The sequence below is a fragment of the Falco naumanni genome, chromosome 5 (genome assembly GCF_017639655.2).
Source record: "Falco naumanni isolate bFalNau1 chromosome 5, bFalNau1.pat, whole genome shotgun sequence".
NCBI lineage: Eukaryota > Metazoa > Chordata > Aves > Falconiformes > Falconidae > Falco > Falco naumanni.
The window spans coordinates 75,813,116-75,837,695 of record NC_054058.1 but is presented as its reverse complement, the minus strand read 5'-3'; the positions used below and the strand labels follow the sequence as shown (position 1 = coordinate 75,837,695).

At 36.5% G+C, this 24,580-nt stretch overlaps 1 protein-coding gene across 1 annotated transcript in view; it reads left to right on the top strand.

The window, feature by feature from the left end:
- The window catches only part of PTPN12 (protein tyrosine phosphatase non-receptor type 12), a 78,029-nt gene that overhangs the window by 29,201 nt on the left and 24,248 nt on the right, over window positions 1–24,580 (top strand). Inside the window, exons 2-11 of the mRNA XM_040595139.1 lie at window positions 4,129–4,237; window positions 7,853–7,929; window positions 9,265–9,360; window positions 10,218–10,256; window positions 12,026–12,097; window positions 14,914–14,973; window positions 18,074–18,216; window positions 19,660–19,726; window positions 20,345–20,422; window positions 20,522–20,620. Of these exons, the coding sequence (XP_040451073.1) occupies window positions 4,129–4,237; window positions 7,853–7,929; window positions 9,265–9,360; window positions 10,218–10,256; window positions 12,026–12,097; window positions 14,914–14,973; window positions 18,074–18,216; window positions 19,660–19,726; window positions 20,345–20,422; window positions 20,522–20,620 (840 nt within the window). The remainder of the gene's footprint in view (window positions 1–4,128; window positions 4,238–7,852; window positions 7,930–9,264; window positions 9,361–10,217; window positions 10,257–12,025; window positions 12,098–14,913; window positions 14,974–18,073; window positions 18,217–19,659; window positions 19,727–20,344; window positions 20,423–20,521; window positions 20,621–24,580) is intronic.

The window sequence follows — 24,580 nt, the reverse complement described above, 5'->3', positions numbered from 1 at the left end:
GTCCAGAAAGGAGTCACTAGTACTTTCGTAATTTAAATAATGTTCAGGCTTTTAAAGTGGGCTCTTCAAATCTCAATAGCCAGTGTATATATTTTATTTAATCCACAAACAACACTTTGATGGCATTAAGCAATGTGTCTTTCCAGGCTTTCCAAATAGATTGACTGCAAAAGTCAGATATGTGTTTTTTGAACTGATCGGACTAATTTCTCCTCAATATGGTAGGATCCACAAGTTGCATTTCAAAAGTTGGTTTGTCTTTTTGTAAAAACCCTGAAGTAGATTTGTAGTACAGGCTGCAAAACCACTGTGGAAGTTGGAAGTATGTTTCTGAAACTCAAATTGTTTCAGAGGCTCATCTCCCCACCATCACATGTAATGTAGTAAGTGTTCGTCACCATTCCGCAAACCACTTCTGTCACGCAGTGAATAAGCAAAATTAAGCTCAAACTTTTCTAATGAGAATGGAACTTAAGGCCTTGTGAATGTAGTTCTTGAAGTATAATGAATCATGAATATACACTCACTTTTTGACTATTTTGTTCTTAAAAGAATATATAAAAGAAGCTTTTTGTGATACTAGAATAGCAGTTCCAGTGAATATGCAAGTGTCACGGAAGCATCTGCTGTTATCTGCAGAGACACCAGGCTGGATCTCTGATGTCCCTGCTGTTGGTGTCTCAGTATCTTCTGGGAAGTGATTTGGCAGTTTACTGACTTAATCCAAATGAGTGCTGCTTTGTACTGTAGACAGTTGTTTATTATGAATTAGCATGAAACTGGAGTGTGATGGATCTTACTGGCTATTTTGTCATCAATTTACCATACTCTGAACAAAATTCTTTCTTCTTCTGCCCTGTCGTTACCCCCATTCGGCTATTGAGTACATTCTCCTCCTTCTGGTCACTCTAGGCTGTAACCTTGGAAGCACTGAATCTCTTGCATCCTACAGCAGGCTGTGTGTGCACATTGCAGAAGCTTTCTGCAGAAAGTTTCTGTTGCGAGTAGGGCCAAATCTTTTGCTGAGTCTGGCACTTTTCCATTCCTGTGGTGGTTTGTTCAAAGCTCAGCTTTTAGAATTCTTTCCTTACTCTTTAGTCAATTCTTTCTCTTCCAAAACATGAAGTAGATCCTGTGCTATGTAGCAGAGAATACTCTACGATTTGTGATAGTACTTTTTCTGGTTGCACTCCGGACTGTACGTATCATCTATTATCCATGTCACAGAACAGTTGACAAACATGCATTAAAAGCATGGATCCTGAAGTGTTTTGGGAACAGGTGTTGTTAAAATCAACCTGTATTTGGTTTCCAGTTTTTTGCCTTAGAGCTGGGCTATGCTAATCCTACTTCTCAGTCTGTTTAGCAGATTGTACAGCTCTTTGAGTCATGCTGGGGAGAAGATCATGCCGAAATCCCATAGCATCGCCTTCTAGAAAATGAAAGTTGGTACTAGTCACTCCAGCCTTTTTGGCTTATGATAGGTCCAGTTGTACCTGTGAAAGGTTTTTTGGTTTTGTCTTTTATTCAGCTAGTGTTTTATCATTCAAATGAATTTCTTGCATGCCTTAAAAATGGGCTAAAGCGAAAAGGATCCTCTTACTAGGGTGCGTTGTTGATACCTGACCTTTTTCCTGTATCGCTTCCTCAAGTGTATCCTTTCTCATGCAAAATAACTTCTTCTACTACTCATGGTTTTTAGAGGTCGTTTTTTCTCTGAACTTCTTTCTGTTACTTTTTCTAAGCAGGATCATGGCATTTGTCCCATAAAAACTAGTAAGATGAAAAATAAACCAAACCCAAAACTCACAACCAGGTTGAGATGTAGAACAACATACAACATCATAGTGGCTCTGCTTGGAAAGGATTGTTTTTCTTTAACCCCCACCCCCTGCAAACTGGAGGCTTATTGCTCAGTCTTACACATAATATAGCTATATCAGCTAAGAACTGCATTTATTTTTCTATTTCAAGACTCCAGTTGTTGCGTTCGGTCTTTGTCCTGTGTAACATAGCCCTTACCCGTGTCAAAATAAAAAATACTGCCTGTACTATCTGCCATGTGTAGTGGTATTCTTCATGTCTGTACCATGTTACAAACCAGGTTTTTCTGCCTGCTGTGTATACAGATTATGTTGTGAATTTGTTTTTAGTGATGCAAAGATTAGTGTAGTCTGGATGGAAGCTTCCTTTAACTGTTTACGTGTCTTTTCAAGGATTGAAGCATCCTATTCTTTACTGTAGCTGTGGTTTCAGATAATGTGTTTAGCACTTTGATCACTGTGTGGTCACAGACTTACTGTCCCACCTCCAAATATGAAGTATTTTTTCCTCATTGACTAACATTTGCAGTTATTTCAAGAGCAAGGTGTTTTAAGAATATGCCCCCCCCCCATCCCCTTGCCCCCAGTGTGATAGTTCTGTTAATATTTTTAGTGCTCAGTGATTTTAATAAGTTATACAGAGATCTGAGACAAGGGAAAAAAGTCTGAAAATTGGTACTTGCTTTGCCTTTTTTTATTTTACCTTGCCATTGTTTCTGCTCTGTAAGTGGCACTTTTATAGATTATTAGATGCATATTATTCAACTAAATTAACATAAAGTTTTATCCTTAGCCACATTTGCATATGAAATTTGCTGTTTTTTCACTATATTCAGATGAATTTTAATAAAATGTTTTTTCTGTTTGTAACAGAAATGCTAAATCTTTTCGTGTGTTTTTTCTTTTCCTTTTTTTGCTGGAAGAATTATTGGAGGACTGACTTGAGGTGCAAATTCATTTTTCCTTCTTTTATAAAAAAAATGAACTGTGCAGTGAGTCTCCCAAGTGTTTTAGTAGTTTTAGAAGAATTCCAGAAGAGAACTGGCTTTCCAAGCAGATCATCTTATTTATGATGCCCTTCTGCCTGTGTGTTGCATAGTCGGTGATAAACGAGACTTACGTTTTTAACTAGCAGCAACCTCCCCCATTATCCCCCTTCTTGAAAAGAAAGCAAGCCATGAACAGTTTGGGTCTTCAGGGATGATAATCAATCATTAAAGATGGAGGGAGGGAAACATGAACAACCTCTATCCTTCTACCTGTGCAGAATACTACTCAATGGAGATACTCAACTACTTCAGAGCTCCCTTCTCTTTTTTCTCTTGGTCATTTTATATACTACCACCATGTCAGTGTCAACAGAACGGTTGGTTTTGCAACCACCTAGGTTTAGCTGGAAGCCAGAGTTAACTTTCTGATTCCTTCAGGTTCCTTTTTAAATCTTGATGTCTACACAGTGTAAAATAACAAGCACTGCTGGCTCCCCTAGTATTTTTTTTTTTTTCTCCAAAGAGAATTTGTACTATTTTCTTTCTCCTCACTGTTAAAGTTGCAAAAGCCTAATGTGGGTGGGATGAAAAAAAACATGTATTGCTCATGCTATTTCCTAGGTTGCTGGAAGGCATGGGCTGGCTTTTATTTTTATTTTATTTTTATTTTGACCATTTAAAATTTCTAGGATTTGAAATAGATGGACAGGGGGAAGTGACCTATTGTGAATATGGCAGACCTCCTGTCACTCATGTCAATTGCAAATACCTTGTACCTGAGAGTCAGGGACCTTCTTTCTCTGGGAGAGCTGGAAACTCAGCAGGATTTGGCTGTTAGGAGTAGATGCCTGTTAAATGAGATTATGCTTTCTGTTCAGTTGTCAGTGTTTAGAAGCCATGTGCTTCAGAGCAAAGTTCAGTTGCTAACAGCTGTTCCTGAGCCTTCTTCCAGATATTCTGAGCAATAACAGATTTTTCTCTTTGTTACAGGTATCGTTAATGCAGTTACTACTCCCTAGCAGGCAGTGTGTTTCCTAAATAAAATATCTCTGTATTCCAAACTGGTGCTGAAGTGGCTTTTCTAAAGATCCATGTATTGTGATATGTAGGACTGGCATTAATTTGGTTGTAAATAGATGAGGAGCTAAAAATACTGGATAATTAGATTGTTAAACTTCTTCATGGGTATTGTAGAAGGAGAGAAGGGGTGGGGGTGTGGGTGTTGAGTGATCTTATACTTCCTCAATGAAGCTAATGCCTTGTGATGTTTGTGTTATCTCGAGACTTGAGAATATAACATTTTTGTTATATTTCAGAGGTTAAGAAGATTGTCAACAAAATACAGAACAGAGAAGATCTACCCAACAGCCACTGGAGAAAAAGAAGAAAATGTTAAGAAGAATAGATATAAGGATATATTGCCATGTAAGTCTGATTTACATGTTAATGGAAGACAAAGGAAAGTGCTTGTTATTCTTAATGTATTTTGAAATTCACTATTTAGTTATTACTGAAAGGTGAAATTAGAGACAATGTGCTGAAAGATTAATTTTTTTATTTTTAACTCAGAAAGCAAAGTACATGGGAAGTATTTTCAGGAGAGCTATCACTTCAAGGTAAAATGTGTGCTAGGTCCCAAGCTGTTTCAAGGTTACACTTTGATCTTAGCTTGGAATGGTCTAGAACGTACTTAACAGTATTTTTTTCCTTAGGAGCATGTTATTTGTGGTAGAAAACAAACAATGTCAGCATAAGTGCTAGATGAAATTTTAAGGAGCTTTAAGGCACCTGGTTTTGTGGTGGGTAGTAAAATAGATCTTTTTTGCTTGTTTGTATGCTGCAAACGGTGTCAGAGAACTCTTAGTGCTGGATTGTCTTTGGTTTGTATTTTGCTAGAGCACAGATGAAATTCCACTTATGTACAAACACAGAAAACAAGAGTCAGAGCAGAATTTAAATTCTGAAACCACCAATGTGTGGATCTAATAGATCAGTGATCTGTAATGACAAGATTAACTTTTACAAGTTCACTTTGTTTAGCTCATGAGGCTGCGTATTTAGGAATATTCTTCCTGTGCTGCTTGATATCAACAGCCAACAGTGAGATTAAAGGATAGTTTTCTGGCAAATGCCACTTTTCATATCCCTCAAGGTTTGCAATAGATATATTTTACTCTGCTTAGCTTTCCCAGAAGTGCTAGGAGGTTTATAACCAATTTGAAGTTGAAAATTGTTTAGGCATCATTAATTTTCATTTTCAAAATATGTTCTAGCAGTAAATTCCAGTGAATTATCGTGTGTTTCAGATTGTTGTATACCTGTGTGGTGTTTTTTCCTAGTGCTGTTTATTTTTACTGTTTATTAGTGCTTGGAGCAACACTTCTAGCAGTAACCTTTGCCCTAAAGCCACAGACCCTAGATTCTTTAACAAGCTGGGCATAGTGCTTGCTGCTGCACTGAGAAGGAAAGGCACGTGCTCATATTTCGCTGGAGGATATATGTGTAACATACATCACATGTTGAAGAGTAGTAATGGTACTAAGCTTAACTGCAGCAAAATAGTTAAATATCATTGGGGGTTTTGTGTGTGGGTGGTGGTGGGGGGGTTGTTGGTTTTGTTTGTTCTTAGTTGAGAGGAAACATGTTTAATGGATGGAGTAAAAACGCATGGGGAAGTTGTTATTGTCTTCATAATAATAATAGTTGTTATATTTGTTCTTTACTGCCAGCATTTTGGTAGATAATCAACAATGTAGTAAAATCTTGGTAGCACCTAGGCTCAATCTATGAGACACATAGTAGCTACCACAATAATGAATCGCTGCAACTATCAAGCTAGATATGCTTTTCTTTCATCTACATAAAAATAAAAACTGAGTCATTAAGATGTGAAAGCATACACAGATCAAAGTGGGGAAAATCGGCGAACCTCAAAGCTGGCATTTGGGAAAACTGAAAGTATATTTCCAGTTGAAGTGAAAACATCTTCAAACATCTGAAGGTTGCAGCAATAAAGTGATGGGAGACCAGCTTGACAGAAATGACAGCCAGGAGATGTTTTGGAGGAAGAACGGGGGTGATACTTTGCCTGTCTTTCATAAATCCAGAAAAGAGCTTACAATGTAACTTAATCAGAGATTAGTGGTGTATTTATCAGAAATTTTTACTGCTACCAGAGAGATCAGTACCTCAATACTGGCTTCAGAATAGAAGATGTGTGCATGTTCACGTTACAGTTTACTAAGCCATCCTAAATGCTAATTAAATGAAATACAGTGTTCACTGGTTACCGGAAGACACCAATTGGTAATTGTGAACGGAGGCTTTAAGCTGTATATAAATATCCAAGCGCTTTATCTTCTGAAGCTGGAATCTGCAATGGTATTTTTCTTTGAAAACGCTGTTCCACGCCTAAAACTCTGCAAGAGCTGAGCTGTGGCAGATAAGAGGCAGGATGGAAATGTTGACATTTGGAAACTGCACTAGAATTTTGTATCTACTGTTCTGGGAAGATAGGAGCCCTCATTAGCCTACCACTTTAATTAGTCTGTTCCACCATTTAAAGGTAGTTTTTAGTTTTAAGTCTGTACTAATATCGCCTGCTTATAAAGTGTTCTCTCACATTATCTGTATGAGTTAATACAGCGTTATATGTTCTAAGGATTTCTTTAGGCTGTTATGTGAGAGTGCATTGTCTTTAGGTCTGTGATCCAGTTGTCTTGTAACCTACACTTGTGCTACTTTAGGAAGCATTACATGGTAACAAAAACATTTTTTACATGTTATCAGGACTCTGGCAGAAACTTGCTTCCAAGATGGTGAAATTATTTTGGAAGCTTTTTGGAAGCGCTTTCTGTATAGAAGCAGTTCTTAGCATGTACTACTTGTGGGAATGTTTCCCTGTTTTATTACCAATGATGATTTGAAAAAAACCCAAAACCCAACAACCATATTTCCTACTTTTAAATAGACCTGTTATTTATGGTTTTTCTTGATTTTAGCTCTAATAAAATTTTTAGCAGCTGTTCAGTGGTTGAGGAATTGACCCTGAGAGTAGAAGGTAACAAATTGCTTGAGCAGATGCTATTTCTGCAGATACTTCTGTTTCCCACTTCAAAGATAATTATTTTTGATCTGGGTTTCCAACTAAAACAGCCTCTGTTGTAGAGACAGTCTGAATGATTTTTATGTGATAGCTAGGAAGTGTTGGTATCAACAAGAGGTGGAAGGACCGACAGACCTGCCAGCTACCTACCCTCTTTCTTAGTGAGAATCAAGTTGTTTCTGTATTAAAGATACACTTCATTTTTTTCAATGTCAAAAAGAATTCCAAGATGTTTATTCCGTCAACAAGTAATAAAGGCTATTTTTAAGACTGCTGAGGATTTTTGCCTAAAAAGATCTGCTGCTTTTTATAAAGCTTTCACTGAGACAGTCAGTAATGCTTGAGGCAGAAACTTGAAATGTAAAAAACCCCTAAATAAAGGAATCTGCTGCTTCTAGTTTAAAAGTACCAAGCCCAGTGTTTGGGGGATAGAAGTCAGTCTATACCTGAGCAATAAACTCCAGTGCACGTTTCATGGTGTAATAGTTGATGAAGTCCTCCTTGGCAGAGACTTTTAAGACCTGCCAGCTGCTTTAACTATGCACTAGTATTTATTCTTTATGCTTTCTATAAATGTGCCTTTAATTCTGACCATCATGATTTATGTTAATATTGTGCAACTAAAAATTTGATGACTTCTGATCAATTGAATTTTGCCTCTTTGTAATTAATCACTCTTGGAATTTGAGTAACTGGTACTTTGTAAACTTGAGCATCAGAGGCATGTAGCAGCAGGAGCTATGCTGCTTATACCTACCTGAGTTGGTTTACTCGTAAATTAAATTGACTAGCTTGTGTGACTTATCTTTGGGGAACATTCTTTAATGTTTAATTTCTTCTATGCATACAATATGTGTTATATATTATATTTACTGTTACAGATTGGTTTACATGTGTTGTAATTCTTGTTTTTAAAAAAATAATTATTCTTACAGTTGATCATAGCCGGGTTAAACTGACCTTAAAAACTCCCCCCCAAGATTCAGACTACATCAATGCAAACTTTATTAAGGTATGGATTACCGTCTTAACAGTTCTTAGATTATTTTTAAGCTTTTATTTTGTATCAGTGCAGTTCTAATATAGCGTAAGATAAAAGAGAATTTAAAGCTGTGAGGGAAGATTTTTATTATGATGAGTAAATTTACAAACGTGATGCCATTTATAGAGTAAATATTACAACTGAAAAAATTGCTTTAAGTGTCAGTATCATATAAAATACTTCATTTTAAAGTACCAGGCTGTCATGATATGAGTGGTTTAGGTCAGGTTGCTTAAAGAATCTCCACTGAAGGGCTTGAGTGAAATGGATTTTATGTGAATTTGTGGAAATGTGACTGCACAAGATTTGACGACAGAATTCACTCTACTATTTTTTTACATGGAGCAAATTCACAGAGGTAAATCAAACTGAAATAAAGTCAGAATAGAATTGGAAATAGGTTATAGAGATCAAAGCCATAAGAGGGTAAAGGAGATCTTCCCACTGAGTCATGAGGTTCAAAGTAGACCCCCTTGCTTTCTCATTTTATGACACAGACAAGCAAATTGGAACTTTATGCCATAGGAGAATTCAGATACTGATTATTTTAACAGTTGGTAGTGTTAAAAATACCGTATTTTGAGAGGCTGTTTTGAGGGATAATAAATGAGGCCTTTGACACAAATTGTCTATGTTAGTATGCACTTCTTGCTGTTCATGGCAGAAGTGTGGCAATGGAATTATATCCAACATTCTTAAAGAGAAACCACAATTTGGCTGAAAGCCTGTTACACTTTTGTTTCAAAGTGTGAATATCTTTGGCTTTCCTTGTAGCCTTATTCTGGTGCTGTTTCTGCACAGTAATGTTTATTCAGAAACAGGTGTTCTTATAAACTTTACTTCTCAAATGTTTAGCTTGAAAAGCTGAATGTAAATGTCTTCCAGCTTTATATAAAATAAATTTTAAAACTTGTTTTACTTGAAATGTGATATTACTGGAAGAAGGGATCTTAAATTTGTTGAAGGGGATGCTTTTTAGCAGAAAGATTTTGAAATTTTTGTTGTTAAAGTTTGAGTAACAAAATGTGGACTTAAAGGGCATCTTCAGAATCTGAACATGCAGAATTTTAATGTTTTCTGTTACAGTCTCTGGCAGCACAGTAGCTGTTGTAATCTTGGCCCCCCTTGAAATCACCAGCAAAATTCTCACTAATGTCAACGGCACTAATATTTCATATTCACTCTTACTCTTACTGTTGAATCAAAAATAATTCTAATTTTGCATGATTATAACCTAAAGCCTTTCTTATTTGGTGCAGATAAGTTTTCTTTATAAACATTAATGGTTCCTTTGTGCAATCCTAGGGAGTACATGGGCCAAAAGCATATGTTGCTACGCAGGGACCATTAGCAAATACAGTAATAGACTTCTGGAGGATGATATGGGAATACAATGTTGCTGTAAGTACCTACTTAAAAACCAGAATTCAGTATTGCCCTATTTCATGGCACAATGATTGTACCATTATCGAAATTGTTGACAGTGATTTAGTCCATTGACTTCTCAGATCTTGACTCTGACTTAATGTGGACTGACAAAATGAGATACAGAAGCAGCATGTGGAAAAAAAAAAGTGCCTACCTTTCTACTTATGCTAATTTTGGGTTGCTTACTGTTTTATATATTCTACATCTGTTTAAACAGCTATTGTCAGGAGTTAACTTTGAAGTACTGTTAAAATCGCATTGTTCAACAAATTATTTCTGAAAATATTTTTTTGCTTTATTAGACACTTAAGTCATGGTTACTTATTGTAACAAATAGCTTACCTGTTGGTGCATTTTTATTGCGCTGTTCATGTTACTGTATCTGAAATAGCTTCCCCCAAGAAGTTTGATTCTTGTTTTTTAAATAAGTTTTTGCACCTTTTTTATGTAGTCTATGTCATTTTAAGTAAATAGAGTTATTTCTTCCAGTTGGAAAATGGTTCTATATTTTTGTTATTAAGTTCAGACTCCATAGTCAGGCTGAATAAATAAATAACGTGTTTGTACAGGATTACAGTGAGTTCAAATTAAGTAAGCTTGAAACGTTGTATTAGTGTTGTAGATCATTTTGTCCAGGATAAAGCTTGGATACCATTTTAGAATTTAAAGGAGTATGCATCTGCCAGTAAGAAAATAGTATTAACTAGTCTCTTCAGTAGTAACCAATTAAGGAGTACCAGTAGCTGCCCAGGCAGAAACAAGCAGTAAAGTGTTGGTGAAGTTACTCCATCTAAAACTTGCTAATTTCAAGCATTTTTTTTTCTTTTCAGATAATTGTAATGGCCTGTCGAGAATTTGAAATGGGAAGGGTATGTATGCAAAACTGAATGAGCATTGGCTGTGCAGGCAGTATGCCAATGCCTGTGAGGCTTCATGTGCCAGATCCATAACTGTAAAAATAATCTGCAAGGTTGAATGAGAATGGCTATCCTTATATTAGTATGCACAGAAAATAGTGAATGTGACAGCTTTTCTTTGCTCCATTTATAGTGTTACGTTATTATTTAGATGTCCTCTTAGTGGAATAAATATGTGTGTACAGAAGTGTACCAATGGTTTCTTTCTGATCATGTTAGTATGGAAAAAAATCTTGCTCTTTGTGGGATATAGGCCAACTATCAAAATCCAGAGTCCTTCAGAATTTCCTGTTAACTCATACAGGTGCAAAAACAGCCTGTCTTTTAAATATCCACAGTATCGGGGCCAGCCCTGTTTACTACCTTCATCAACGGTCTGGACGAGGGGACCGAGTGCACCCTCGGTCGGTTTGCAGGTGACACCGAGCTGGGGGCAGTGCTGACCTGCGGGAGGGCAGGGGGCTCTGCAGAGGGGGCTGGGCAGGCCGGGGCGATGGGCCGAGGCCACTTGTAGGAGGTTCAACAGGGCTCAGTGCCGGGTCCTGCCCCTGGGTCACATCAGCCCCACGCAGCGCGACGGGCTGGGGCAGGGGGCTGGGAACTGCCTGGGGGGAAGGGCCTGGGGGGGCTGGGTGAGAGCCCTGGGCAGGAGCCAGCCGTGTGCCCGGGGGGGCAGAAGGCCAGCAGCGTCCTGGCTGGTATCTGAAACAGTGTGGCCAGCAGGGCCAGGGCAGTGACCGTCCCCCTGCACTGGGCACTGGTGAGGCCGCACCTCAGACACGGGGTTCAGCTTTGGGCCCCTCACTTCAGGAGGGACGTTGAGGTGCTGGAGCGTGTCCAGAGAGGGGCAACGCAGCTGGTGAAGGGTCTGGGGCACAAGTCTGGTGAGGAGCAGGTGGGGGACCTGGGGCTGTTCAGCCTGGAGAGGAGGGGGCTCAGGGGGGACCTTACTGCTCTCTGCAGCTCCCTGACAGGAGGCTGTAGGCAGGTGGGGGTCGGTCTCTTCTCCCAGGTAACAAGTGACAGGACAAGAAGAAGTGTCCTCATGCTGAGCCACGGGAGGTTTAGATTGGGTGTTAGGAAAAATTTCTTCCCTGAAAGGGTGGTGAAGCATTGGAACAGGCTGCCCAGGGAGGTGGTGGTATCACCATCCCTGGAGGTGTTTAAAAAATGTGTACATGTGGTGCTTAGGGAGATGGTTTAGTGGTGGACTTGGCAGTGCTGGGTGAATGGTTGTTTATGATGATCTTAAAGGCCTTTTCCAACCTAAGTGGTTCTAAGATTCTAAATGTCTCTGCTAAATTCTGACCTGAGGGAAAAAAAAAAAAATATGGCCCAGAATTGTGAACTCCAAGCTTTCTCAAAAGCTAAATTAGCTCTCATTGCCTCCCTCTGTATGATGTGTGCTTGTGCATATGTAGGCAGTCTTATTTTCATACCTATAAGTTCATGTCCTAATTTACGAAGTGTCTTTTGGCTATATTAATTGGTAATCTAGGGGTTTGGCTTTGGTGGTTTTTTTTTTCTGGTGTCCAAAAGAAAAGACATTTTACTATCTTAAAAGAAGTCCAGCAAGGCACCAGTAGGCAGATGTTAAGGCAAAACACCAAATAAGAGAGAGAATAAGGCATTTGAGGTTATCGTTGTGTCTACTCTGCTTCTGTTAATCATCATTTTTCAGTACTACGCATGAATTAAATTAGCATTCTTTGCTTTAACAGAAAAAATGTGAACGTTACTGGCCTCTGTATGGAGAAGCAGCTGTAACGTTTGGACCATTTCGTGTTTCTTGTGTAAGTATAAAGCTTTAGAAATTAACTGTTCAACTAATAGTTTGTATTACAAAACAAATGCTTTTTTAATTGTTTGGTACCAAATTTTACACAAAGACTCTCAAAGGAATGTAGTGGAAAACAATATGTGTGTTTAAGCTGTGTGGTTGGGTTTTTTTTTAAATCCTTCATGATTTTTTAATTTTTTTTAAGTAGGAAACCTGTGTGTCTTTGTCTTGTATCTTTTTACGTATCATTTCTTCAGCTTTACATGATGTGATTTTGAATGTACCGTAATTAAGAAATCAAATAATATTTGTACATGTTGTTTCTGTCCATTATGACTTGTGTGTTCCAGATGTGCATGAGTAATGACAGTAACACTGGAACAGGTGATTTTCTTTAAGTTGCATGAAGAAAGAAAATGGAAACTAAACTAAATTTTTTCACTTGTTTCTGTTGGTAACAGATACAGGTTTATTTGAAAATACTTCCTTTGTTTCTATTGTTGCCTTTAAAATCAAACCAAAAATGAATAGCAGATCACCATGAGGTCTGAATCTTTTCCTGGAGAGGTCGCTGGGGGATAACTGTCAAGCAAGCTATGATTCCAGAAAGATGGAGGAAACCTGAAAGTTTGTCGCATGTTGTGTTTGTGTTATCAGGAGTTCTGATTGCTGAGCTTAAGTACTAGGGCCTCTTCCAGTTCTGATACTTGCTCATAAATCATAACAGAAGGGTATCAGGAAGATTAATAGGCAGGAAGGGGGACCATGGATGTCTCCTACACCAGGCACAGTAGGGAATTAAGTCGTCATTCTTTTGGCAGCTGTCATCTTGGCATCATATGAGACGGGTGTGGGTTTCTGCAATCACCTTTCCTTGGTAGTGAAAGAAGTCATAGTGCAATCACCATTTCACAAAAGGGGACCGCTTACATACCAGAAATTCACTTCATGAATTGTGAAGTTTTCAGGGTGTGAGTGAGGATATATGGTATGTGGGAGCATAGCCACCAAAATCAATATGATTAGCATTCCTTACGTGTGGGATAGCATCCAGTTTCCTCTGTACACACCTGTTTATGTATCTTTATTCCCTCTGGCCTATCACATTGTGTTCAATGACTGCCTAATTACTTAGGGGAAGAGAATAGAAAAAAAGCCATATATAGGGTGATCCTTCTTGTATGTGTTGTCATCTTCCAGCAGCAGACTAACAGGACTTCCTTAATTGGATGTTGCCTGTGGATTATCAGTATTTTTGTAATGCAGTGGATGATGAATTTGTCAATTTTATTTTTGAGTTATGATTTTTGTCACTTACTCTTTCTGACATTCACATCATTGTGTTGTTGGAGGAAAACACTTCTTCATGTCTTTATGTTTAATCTTGCCACCTGGTAGTTTAATCAGCTTCTATTATGTTCTATTAGTTACTATTAGGATATGAACAAAACCTGGCATTGAAGTGTTGATTATAACTGTCATCAGTATAAATTATCTTACTGTAACTTTTTACACTGCAGTTCGTGATTGGCCTTTGCCTGCTCACTTATTCTAATACAGTGGAATTGTTCCATTCCAGATTGATCTCAAAACTATTTTGTTTGGGTTTTTTCCTTCTCCTTAATTCAGATGTACGTGGGTTTGGATGTGAATTGCTGTCTTCTAGCTGAAATGTTTTAAGGTGCTCAGAAAGAGCTAGCATGCCAGTTTATCAAGCTATTCCTAATACTACTTTGAAATAGCCTACAAAGAATTAAGTACGCTTCAAGTTCATCTTGTCAAGAAAGCATATATTTAGAAATTTTGGTCTGTAAAGATTGCAAGTACCCTTTGCCTACCTTAATTTGATTTAAAAATTGACTTGTGAGTTTGTTTTTTTGTGGGTTTTACTTTTGGGTTTTTGCCCTGTACCTAGTAAGTGGTGGTTGCATACCTGGTAAGTATTAGAGAAAAGGAATTGTGTGTATGTTGTATTTGACATCTGAGAATGTCTTATCTTTGGATACAATGATGTATATGGGCTCCATTTGCTGCTAGTTATGCATTATCTCCTTTAAACCTGTGAAGTGTTGCAATTGCTTTCTTGATTGGTAAATGGTAAAATCCCAGTAGCAGATAGGAACATGTTAAAGCATATGTGCAGTCTCCTAAATTCACTGTGGAAGCTGTAACGCTAAGCTTTTGAATGCATCTTCAAATTGTGATATTACTGATATTTTAGGTACAGTAATATTGTTTGGTGTCTACAGCATAAACTTTCCTTGATGTTCCAAAGGCATATTTGAACATCCCAGGAGCCTAGAGACTATGCTTTTTGACCACAACGAAGATAATTACAATGATCCATTCAGATGCATCCTTAAGTGAAAATAATAAGGGGGGTGTGTGTGTGTGTGGAATGAAAGATGTCATAGGATAAAGTGATTAGAGGCTGAAGTTTATACAGCAGGAGTGTTATAGAAGGATGGCTGTGGGAGGCAATCTGTACATTAAATATAAATTTATGGAGAAAAAAAAAAGAAAAGGGAGTACTTTGAAATACTCTTACAAGGTTTACTGTTGGTTTCAAAAGCAGGCTAGACACTTACTGGTTGAAAACTCCCATTTTTATTTTAAGTAAAAGTGACATCTTCCACAGTATCTTTTGTAGCAAGCTAAGTTGCTGCTGTTTTAAAATCAGTGTTTTGATTGCTCATCTTTTGGGGAAATCGTAGTACAAAACCAGTACATTAAGACACCTGAGTTTAAAGTTTGGGTTTTTAGTTATAATCTGTGTGGTGTATATTAATCTTTTTTTTCCCCAATTTATTACTGTTTTCTCATGTTTAGGAAGCTGAGCAAGCAAGAACAGATTACTTCATTAGAACATTATTACTTGAATTTCAAAATGTAAGTATATGATCATGTCTGGTGCCAACAAGCGGTTGCTCAAAGGTTTCTGAAATGATACAATGAAGGAAGCTCCTGAAAATATCTTCACTTTTTTAGTTCTGTATGTAAAGCATCAAGTTTAGAAGTGATGTTAAAAGCTTAGCGTCTAAGAAAAGAGTAGTGAAACTGTTTCCTTGTCTTTTATATATGTTCTTGTTTAGCCAAAGTTGTGTGATGGTCTTCAATATCATGTGTTAAGAACTACAAAGCTACTGTCACCCTAGGAGAATTTCGCTGTTTACCTCAACTAAAAATACCATGACAAACTGAATCAGACTTTTTGTTTGTTTGTTTTTTTAAAAAAAATCAAACAAACTTGCCATCTGTTTCCTCTAACTCCACCTGGTTAGCTTCTTTTTGGATGAAGTCTGTGTGCTTGTTAGAATTTGCCCTATACTTATTGTCATTGTTTTACAATGTTAAAAAGACACTTCTTATGTCCATTTCTATATTTGTATTGCCAAATAAATAAAGCAAGAATGACGACAACTTAGTGGTATTTCCCCTCCACCCCCAAAGTTTCTCATTCTAGCTTGTAAAAAGTCACTCTTCTTGTAATTGAAATACATGTAGAAATATGGAATGTTCTCGATTAAACTGAGTTGCACTGTCTTTTTGCTTGGGGAACTTTTGGATGGGGAAATTGTATGTAGCATATTCAAGGGTCAAGATAGAAATGTACTATTAAAAGTGAGCTCAAGGCTTTGGAATTCTTGAAGATTTGATATCCTAGTGTTCAATATGTAGAATTGGCTTACCAGACAAGTATTTGGTAAACCTATTTATTTCCACTGTTTGTTAAGTTGGCAACTAAGTGGTTACAATTAGTCTCTTTATGGAAGAAATTGAGTTTATTCATCTTAGTGAAAACTTGTGACGCAAACTACTGTAAAACATGAGACCTACTTCATAAACTGAGTATGTTATGTTAATTGTGGAAATTGTCATATTTTCAGTGAAATGAAAAGCACTTGCATTTTCATGTAACTCTTAAGAATGGATGATTTAAGCTTTTCTTGCAAACTTATACATAAGCGTCAGGTTTGAGGTGACTTGATTTGTCTGCAAAGCAGCTGTCAGTAAGTGTAGAGCTGTCCTAGAAAAACATGAAGGTTAACTGATGAGATGTCAAAAACCCCAAAGCAGAATTTAATTTAATTTAATTTTAATTTAATTTAATATTACTTTTAATACCTGAATAGCATGAGAACTGGTTACTTCAGAAACTAGTTAATTTGTTTTGCTTGTGTATACTATACATGCAAATCATGTTTGACCACTTCCCTAAGTTCTGTTCCGGTTAATTTTTATAGTTTGTATACGATACCTGTGTACTACATAAAACTTAAGTAGTAACAAAAAGCTACGATTTGTGCCATGGTTTTGATCTTAGCAAAGAGCCCAAAGTTTCTGTTCCTTTAAGGAGTATTGTAATTGAAAGAATTAACAAGATAGGTTGATATTGAACTTATGTGGCTGATAAAACAGTCTTTCTTCAGACTTAACCTTTGCTTCAGGATTTCTGTGGGCATACAGAAAACCCACATTTTGGTAATGAGTTACAGATTTCATCTTACTTTGAGGAATTCTAAGTGTAGAACTGGGGAGGAAAAATAGGTATTTGTGGTATAGAGTAATATCCTTTTAAGTTCCTTCTCTGGTTTTCCAGAATAACAAAAAGTTTTGTCACTTCTTTAAACTTTTTGATGGAGAATCATACAAAATACTACACAAAAGAATTTTAAAATTCATTTAAATATACAAAGTTACTCTAGTTTCTATGAGGAAAACCAGTTTGAAACTTGAAGATTATTTTAAGCTAAAACATCAGGTTCTTTCTTAAAAAGTGGCAGTAAAAAAGGACTATGAAGACTCCTTTTCATTTTTAGTTTCCATATAAAAAGCCTAAATTTGAATAATTCTTTTTCCTGGCAGTTCTGCTAACGTGAAAAATCACTGGTTTTGTCTCTTTTAATGTAATTAAGTTAGTTCTTGGTGGGCCTTATTAGGCAGCTGTAAGTTTTCTTCCTCCTTACTGATGAGGTTTTACATAATCAGTTGGATTTTTAAAATGCCTTTTCTTACGCTGGATTTTCTCTTGCTTTTACTAGCTACAGTGTTTCCACAAGTCTGGCAAAAGTAAAGCATCAAAAATAGTTTGTTCAATTGGAAGATGATCTACATTTCCATGCTCAAGGGGCCCACTATTTTGCTTCTCAAATAACGACATAGAAGGTAGCATAGGTCTTGAAACTTGCAACCTGTAACATTGATCAAAAAAGTCATATGCTTCTCTAGGACATTACTTTGAGGGCATACGAGAATCCAGAGGTGTGACAACAGTGTGGAAAGGTGCAGTAGAACTAGTTGTATTGCAGATGATTTAGGTAATAGTGAGAAAGAGGATTTGGCCTTTCAGGGATTTAGGTAGCTGAGTGATTAGGCTGTTCCAAAGCTTGCTTCTTAGTTGTCTTTTAGTACTTCTGTAACATGAGCTAAATAGAACAAAAGTGTACCTGCTGTTGTTGCAAGTGTGATTGGTGTTTAGATACCACCTGAATTATTTCTCTCACTTTCTTAATTTCCTTCTGCATGTGGATGTACACACTTCATTTTGTAATGTGACAAAACAGTAACTATTCCCTGCCCCCCATTTTTTTTCATGTAAGTTACTGGAGTATGATTGGAGAAAGAACCTTTCATGGTGGACTTTCCCTTTCTTTCTCTCTTTCGAAGTTTAAGACTGTAAGGACAGAGAATCTTCTAACACAGTGCAATGTTGTAGGACTTTTAACCAATATATTATAGAGAGGGGCTTGTGTGAACTGCCCCATAGTTCGTTCTTCTGTGCATTAGCAGCACTCAAAATACCACAGCATTTGCCTTGAGTTTTTCCAAGTGGTATAAGCTGTAAGTTTGGGGTTTTTTAATACAGTAAATGGCTTTGCTTGTCCACACTTAATCATGGAAAAAGTGAAAGTTCATTGAACTAATTATCTCATGCAAACTCCTCAAATATGTGTTATCATTAATGCATTTCCCCCTCCTTTTCCCTTAGGAGACTCGTAGTGTATATCAATTTCATTATGTTAACTGGCCTGACCATGATGTCCCTTCATCTTTTGATTCTATTCTGGATATGATCAGTTTGATGAGAGAATACCAGGAACATGAAGATGTACCAATCTGCATACACTGCAGGTATCAAATATATTTAATTTTTAAGTTTATATACATTTAAATTTTTTTGAAGTCTAGGCTTTTGGTATGAGATGAAGTAGTTTGAGTCTAAATCAGTAGTTAGTTTTCTAAAAAGGAATATTTCTTCATGTCAAAACTTGGCTCAAAATCAGTCTTCACTGTCTTAAAACGCATGACAGTGAAATTTTGCTTCTACTTCAGTTCAAGACAGAATATCAATCAGAAGAGATTTAGCCTTTGAAGGGGAAATGATTTTGTGGTTCTTAAGACATTTAAGTCCTCATTAGGGCAAAACAGACTTTGAAGATCACTGCAAATCAGGTCTGGGAGTCAAGGCTCCATTTTCAGTTGGAAAGACTACATGGCAGGTACATCACAACCTAAGAACTCTTCTACCTGTCTTCTAGTATAACAAAAAATATTTCTAATGAGCAGGCTGTAGATTCTGGTTGGTAAGTCTTTGCTTCTGAGCAGCAGTTTCATCTTGGATCTGAAATATGGCTAACAGAAGGACTGTTGAAACTAAACTGCCATAAAAGTGTTTTGGTGAATTGACAATTTCTGACAATAAGTCTGGAAAGTTCTTGCCTATGATATTTGATGCTTTTTTTAAGCAACAAAAGTTAATGCATTATATATCAGAATAACTGAATTCAGATTCATAAGCCAGGTAATGTTAGATTGTTGGGGCTTATTAACTGTTTAGAACTTGGTTATTCTCTTAAAGTGTATAGAAATATATTGTCTTTAGCTGCATTCTTTTTCAGCTTGTCATTTTAAAGTAATCGAGGTCCAAAAGCATAAGAAACTTACTTAGCACTGAAATCCATTTCACTGTCCTATTTCTCTTGAATGTCAATGTTGTAAAGAACCAACATTCACGACTGCAGTGTAAATATAATGTAACAAGTATACATGTGTTAAAACTCTTTGTGTAAAATAGAGAAATTCATACTGCTAGGTAGGATAAAAGTGATAGTTCGCTACCATTTTTATAACTTTCAGATTTAAGTTTTTTTAATAACAAGGAGAAAATACAGAGATGATACTAAATCAGAAAAATGTGGGAAATCTTTAAAGGTATTCTGTTCTGTCATTTAACATATCTATCATTAAATTTTGACATCCTTACTGTTGTAGCAGTGGTCACTAGGAATAGTGCGACAAAAGTGGGAATAAAAATGTCAGCATTGAAGCATCTTTCATTATTACAGTTCCAACTGGCTATGAAAAACTTGCATTAAAAATTTCAATGCTCCATTTTGCATTTTTCATTGTTAATTTTTTCATTTTTAAGACATTATAGTGTCAGATTGAGTTTAAAATGATAATTGAGACATTTTGATATTTGTTATCACGTGGACTCTGGAAACATAAAGCTTATAGTGTATATTTAACCAATTAAAATAATTTCTAATATACCGTAACTGTTTATGTTCATAGTGCAGGGTGTGGAAGAACAGGAGCTATTTGTGCCATAGATTATACATGGAATTTGCTTAAAGCTGGGGTAAGGAATCTTAAAAGAGTGGATTTTTTGTCATTCTGTCATTTTATAACAGTGATTGAGCTCTCGAATGTTCTAGAAGAGTAAAATGTTTAAGACCAGAACTTTTTTGACAGGTTGACGTTTGGTTTCATTGCATTCATGCTTCAGTATGTACTTCATTTCCTTTGACAGCAAGCTTTTACCTAAAAAGTCACTGTAAAATTACAGATTTATAAAATATATTTCAATATAAAGTGGTTTTTTGAATTCAACTTTATCGACATCTCTGCTTGATCTTGCAGCTCTTGAGGCCTGATACTTGAAATATACAGGGATAACTTAGTTTTGGGATTTTTCAGTTATGAAGCATCATTAATGTTGCAGTGTCATATTAAAGCTTTCATTACATGTCTAATTTTCAAAATACTTGAAATGCTTTCATCTGTTCTAAATCAAATGTTTAAAACAGTTCTGGAGAGTAATTGCTTTTTTTAAAAAAATCTTCATAGCTGCAATGTAGAGAGAACAGATTTGCTTTACCTACAGAAGCTAAACGTACTTTTGGATGTCTAACGGCTTTTGTATTGCTGTTCTGACAAACGGTTTTGTCAATGAAATTGACTTTCTTCTATGTTTCAGAAAATTCCCGAAGAATTCAATGTATTTAATTTAATACAGGAAATGAGGACACAGAGGCATTCTGCAGTACAGACAAAGGTATAGCTTGTTTTGAAATAAATCTCTACAAAGAATGATGGTATATTATCATATGATAAAGATCTTGAGCACTAATTTTTATCTGGTAATCTACTATAGGAGCAGTATGAACTTGTCCATCGAGCCATAGCACAACTGTTTGAAAAGCAACTGCAAAAATACGAAAGTTGTGCAGATTGGAAGATTGCAGATGGAGTGGTAGGTGTCTCTCCTTTATGAGTTGAAGCTGTTGGCTTCTGATAAATATTTTCCTGTACAGTCTGTTTTTTTTAAATTTATTGTGAGGCACATACAAAACTTGTTTGGAATACATGTGGGTTTTTTTGCCAAGTAGGGACACCTAGCCTGTGCCCAACTTACACTGAGGACTTGGTTTTAAAAGTAGAGTCAGATAATTAAAGGAATATTTACCATGTATAACAAATGCAATTGCAATGGGGAAGCAATTCTAGTATGGATGAAATGCAGGACTTAAATATTTCAAGTTGTGAAATGTGCCCTTGGTGAGGTGGCAGTAGTTGACAGCTGGTCTGTTGCTTTGATTGGCAGTACTTACCCCAATTTTGATACATTGGCAGCAAAAGAAATTTTGTTGAAGCCTGAGCTGCTGCAAATTACTTGTTAACCAGTGTGATAAAAAGAAAGCTAAGTAAAACTCCAGCCTGCATATACATATATATACACATAGAATTTATCTATATACACATATGTGTATTTATTTTTATCTGATCTCTGTTTAGGTTAAACTGTCTTGAGAGGGAAAAACTTAATGGAATTTTTCTTTTCTTCCTTCTCCCCAGTGTGATTTTGGGCCCAATTTTAAACCAGCCAATAAGCATTAATGTGACACTGGGCTATTACACGCTGTTACAGGCTGCCTTGGTCTTGGCCCAACCCAGCTTTGATGTAGTTCAGCAGGACTAAAAGTGCCTTTGATAGGAAGCTTCATACTGTACCCTTTTAATAAAGGAAATGAAAAAACCTTGGAAAAATAATATTCTTCATTGGTAATCATGGTGTTTGAGGATTTTTCTGTCTCTTTACGGTTTAATTTTTTTTTCCCCCTTTTTTATGTTTAGATATTTTTTTCTTGGCTATGAATGGGCACCAAGTTAAAAATGGCTTTTTGGATCCATATATTCTTTCTCTCACCCACAGTCCAGAACTGTGTACCATGCTTTATTCTTGCACTGTATTTTGTTTTTGCAGTAACTTTATCTGTCCCTTCAGTATCCTATTGGTGTAGGTCCTGTTGCTCTCTAGAGGTATGAGAGTTGTATCTTCAGGACCATTTGAAATATCTGGAAGCAGTTTTAAATCTGCCTTTATTAATAAGTAGTCTTTTAATTTTAGGGGTGTAGCTATTCTATACTGTGCTTTCTAGGAAGCCTAAAATGTTTTTCATTCTTAGAAAAAAGGCATATACCCTTCTGTTAACTCCTAAGAATTTATATCAGTTCCTGCTATAAGGTCTTTAGTTATGACAAGAAACCTGATGGACTAAGTGCAATATGTATAGGGCAGGCTCTTTTAATGTTACTGGTTTGATATTCAGCCTAGCTGATCTGTGAATTTTCATTTACTTCTGAATGATCTCATTGTGCTGGAAACGGGGCAAAATGAATTTGTCACTCTGACTAGATAGAGCCTTTTTTGCATTAGGAAATCATGCTTCTTCATATTGTAGCTTGAACACTTCTGCAGGAGGGTTGAGGTAAAAAGCCTTATAGGTGAAGAGTTCCTCTATCTAAAAATTTGGTACTTAAATTTTGCTACTATTCATTTGTTAGGAAGTTCGCCTTCAGGGGATTAACTGGTGTAGCTTAGCTTCTGTTTTAGTTTTACAAGGTAGTCTACCTCACATATCCAATTAAATATCTGCTTGTAGCTTTAACCTGATTTTCAAAACTTTGAGGCTTACTTGAGACAGTGTTTTTGCTATTCTGAAAAAGCTGGCTTTTTTTCCTCCAAGGGTGTTACGTAGCTTCTGTTGTATATAATATCTGTTTTTTCCCAGAAATGTTGGGTGTTTTTAACTAAGATATATTCCAGAATGTTTGGCTTTGAAAAGGAAACAAACTGATGCAGAAAGTTTTCACACAACTTTATTACATATAATGTAATATCCTAAGGCTCCTTCCCAGATCTTACTCTGTCTGCAGGTGCTACAGCAACTGTGGAATGGTGTACATGTGAAGAGTTTTAATTATGCTTAGTGGAAACAATTCCAAATGAAAGAATGTGCCTTCTTTGGATATATTACTGTTATATGGGAGATACTACTTAACTGAAGAGGAAAGTTTCTTTCATTTATTGTATTTTGATGGTACTCTGAAGAGTTGGAGTACTCTGTAAGGTTGGTTTCATGGTTCTGTTGTCCAATTGCTTTTCCCGTTTCAAGCAGCTTTTGAAATAAATTGTTACCTAAGCCTTGTAAGCAGTGTTTGCCAGTAACATCGCAGTAAAAAGTTAATCTGATTGGCAACGAGTAGCAGTATTCATAGGGAAGTAGCTTGGACACAGTCCTGAACGTGTGTTCCTGTGAACTTGCCAGCTTTGCCCTGCTGGAAACAATACTGTAAAAAGTCAACAAAAACAACACATGCAGTGTTTGAAAATAGGTTTATCATAGGGTTAGAATTTCTATTAGCATTTGATAGAAGGATTCAAAACCATGTAGAAAATGCACATGTGATGTAACGTAGTAATTGTATGCTCTTGCCATATAATTAGTTATACATATTGTGAATGTATAGAACTATAAATGTGCTTAAAATAATGCTAATTATGTAAATGAAATTATATGAAGAAAAGCTTTCTTCAGATACCAGGTAGAGTACTTTCAGCAGTCCCCACAGCAGCCGAATTTCAGGGTAAAGATGAAACTGTTGCTCAGAAGCAGGTTTTTTCTGATAAGAAAAGACTCGGATGCTGAGTTTGATAATTGGAACCATTTTTCTCCCCCACACCCCCATAGTAGGACGCTTTTAAATTTGATAGACTCAGCCCCCTTCTCACTGAAACTCTTGATCATATCATCAAGTATTTGAAGTCATTAACTCTGCTTCTCACAATCAGTGGTTTTGTTAGTACTGTTGTGAAAATATTACACTTGGTGTTTGGAAGTTTTGAAACATGTGAGCTGATTAGTCTTGATCATCTGATAAGATACTGGTCAGGCTTGTATGAGTAGAATATTTTGTGAGTTATTTGAGGCATCTTTGTGATCTGAAGTGAAGAACCATGGTTGTCTTGGAAATCTGAATCAGATGGAATTAGATAAAGTTGGATGTTCTGTACGTAGAAAAAGGAAAATTGAGCGAAAGACAAAACAACAAAAAGTTTACTATCTTTTTAAAAATATTTCCTGTTGAATTTTGTCTCTTGACAGTAAAAAGCATGTTACAGTACTGCAAGTCCTTTATCTACCCTAATCCGCTAACAGAAGCTTGTATTACTAAATACTTTCTCCAAAATATGACGTTCCTAGTACTCTCAAGTATCTCTTGCATTTCTTCCTGTAGAAGTGACAGAATTCTGTTGCTGCGGTTGATAACACTTTTAGAAGCTGTGGAGGAATCAACTGCTATAAGAAGAATTGATGGTTTTCAAAATGTTAGTGGTTCGGAAACTAAGTGAAAAGACTGCTGTTCAGGTTCTCTTTGCTGTTTTGCAGCTTGGAAAGAGATTTTTGGCCATTGCAGCATTCTAAAAAATCATATCTTCAGAGATATTTATCTTGCTGCCTAAGCTTGGAAAGTTTTATTTAATCTGAGTCATTTGAGTGTATCGTTTCTGTCTGAAGTATTTCTCATCCACTGATGCTCTGTGGTTCCCATGCTGCTTTATGATAAGGGCAAAAGGAATGCCTCAATTCCTTTTAAGGGAAACCAAGATATTACTTCTGCAAGAGCATTTGCAGTAAATTTGCTATTACTTTACCAGTACAGAAGGCTTCTGAATGACATTAAATGTTTCCACTGTGAGTTCCAAAGTAAAATTATGCATTGTAATTCCTGGGCAGAAGACTTTGAATTGTAGGCAATGCCTGTGGAATCTCAGTATAAAACTGTGATCCTCTAATTGTTCCAAGTTAGTGACAGCTCTGTTTGGTGATTAAGCCACTGGAGGAAGTAGGTGGGGAGAAGAGCCATCTTT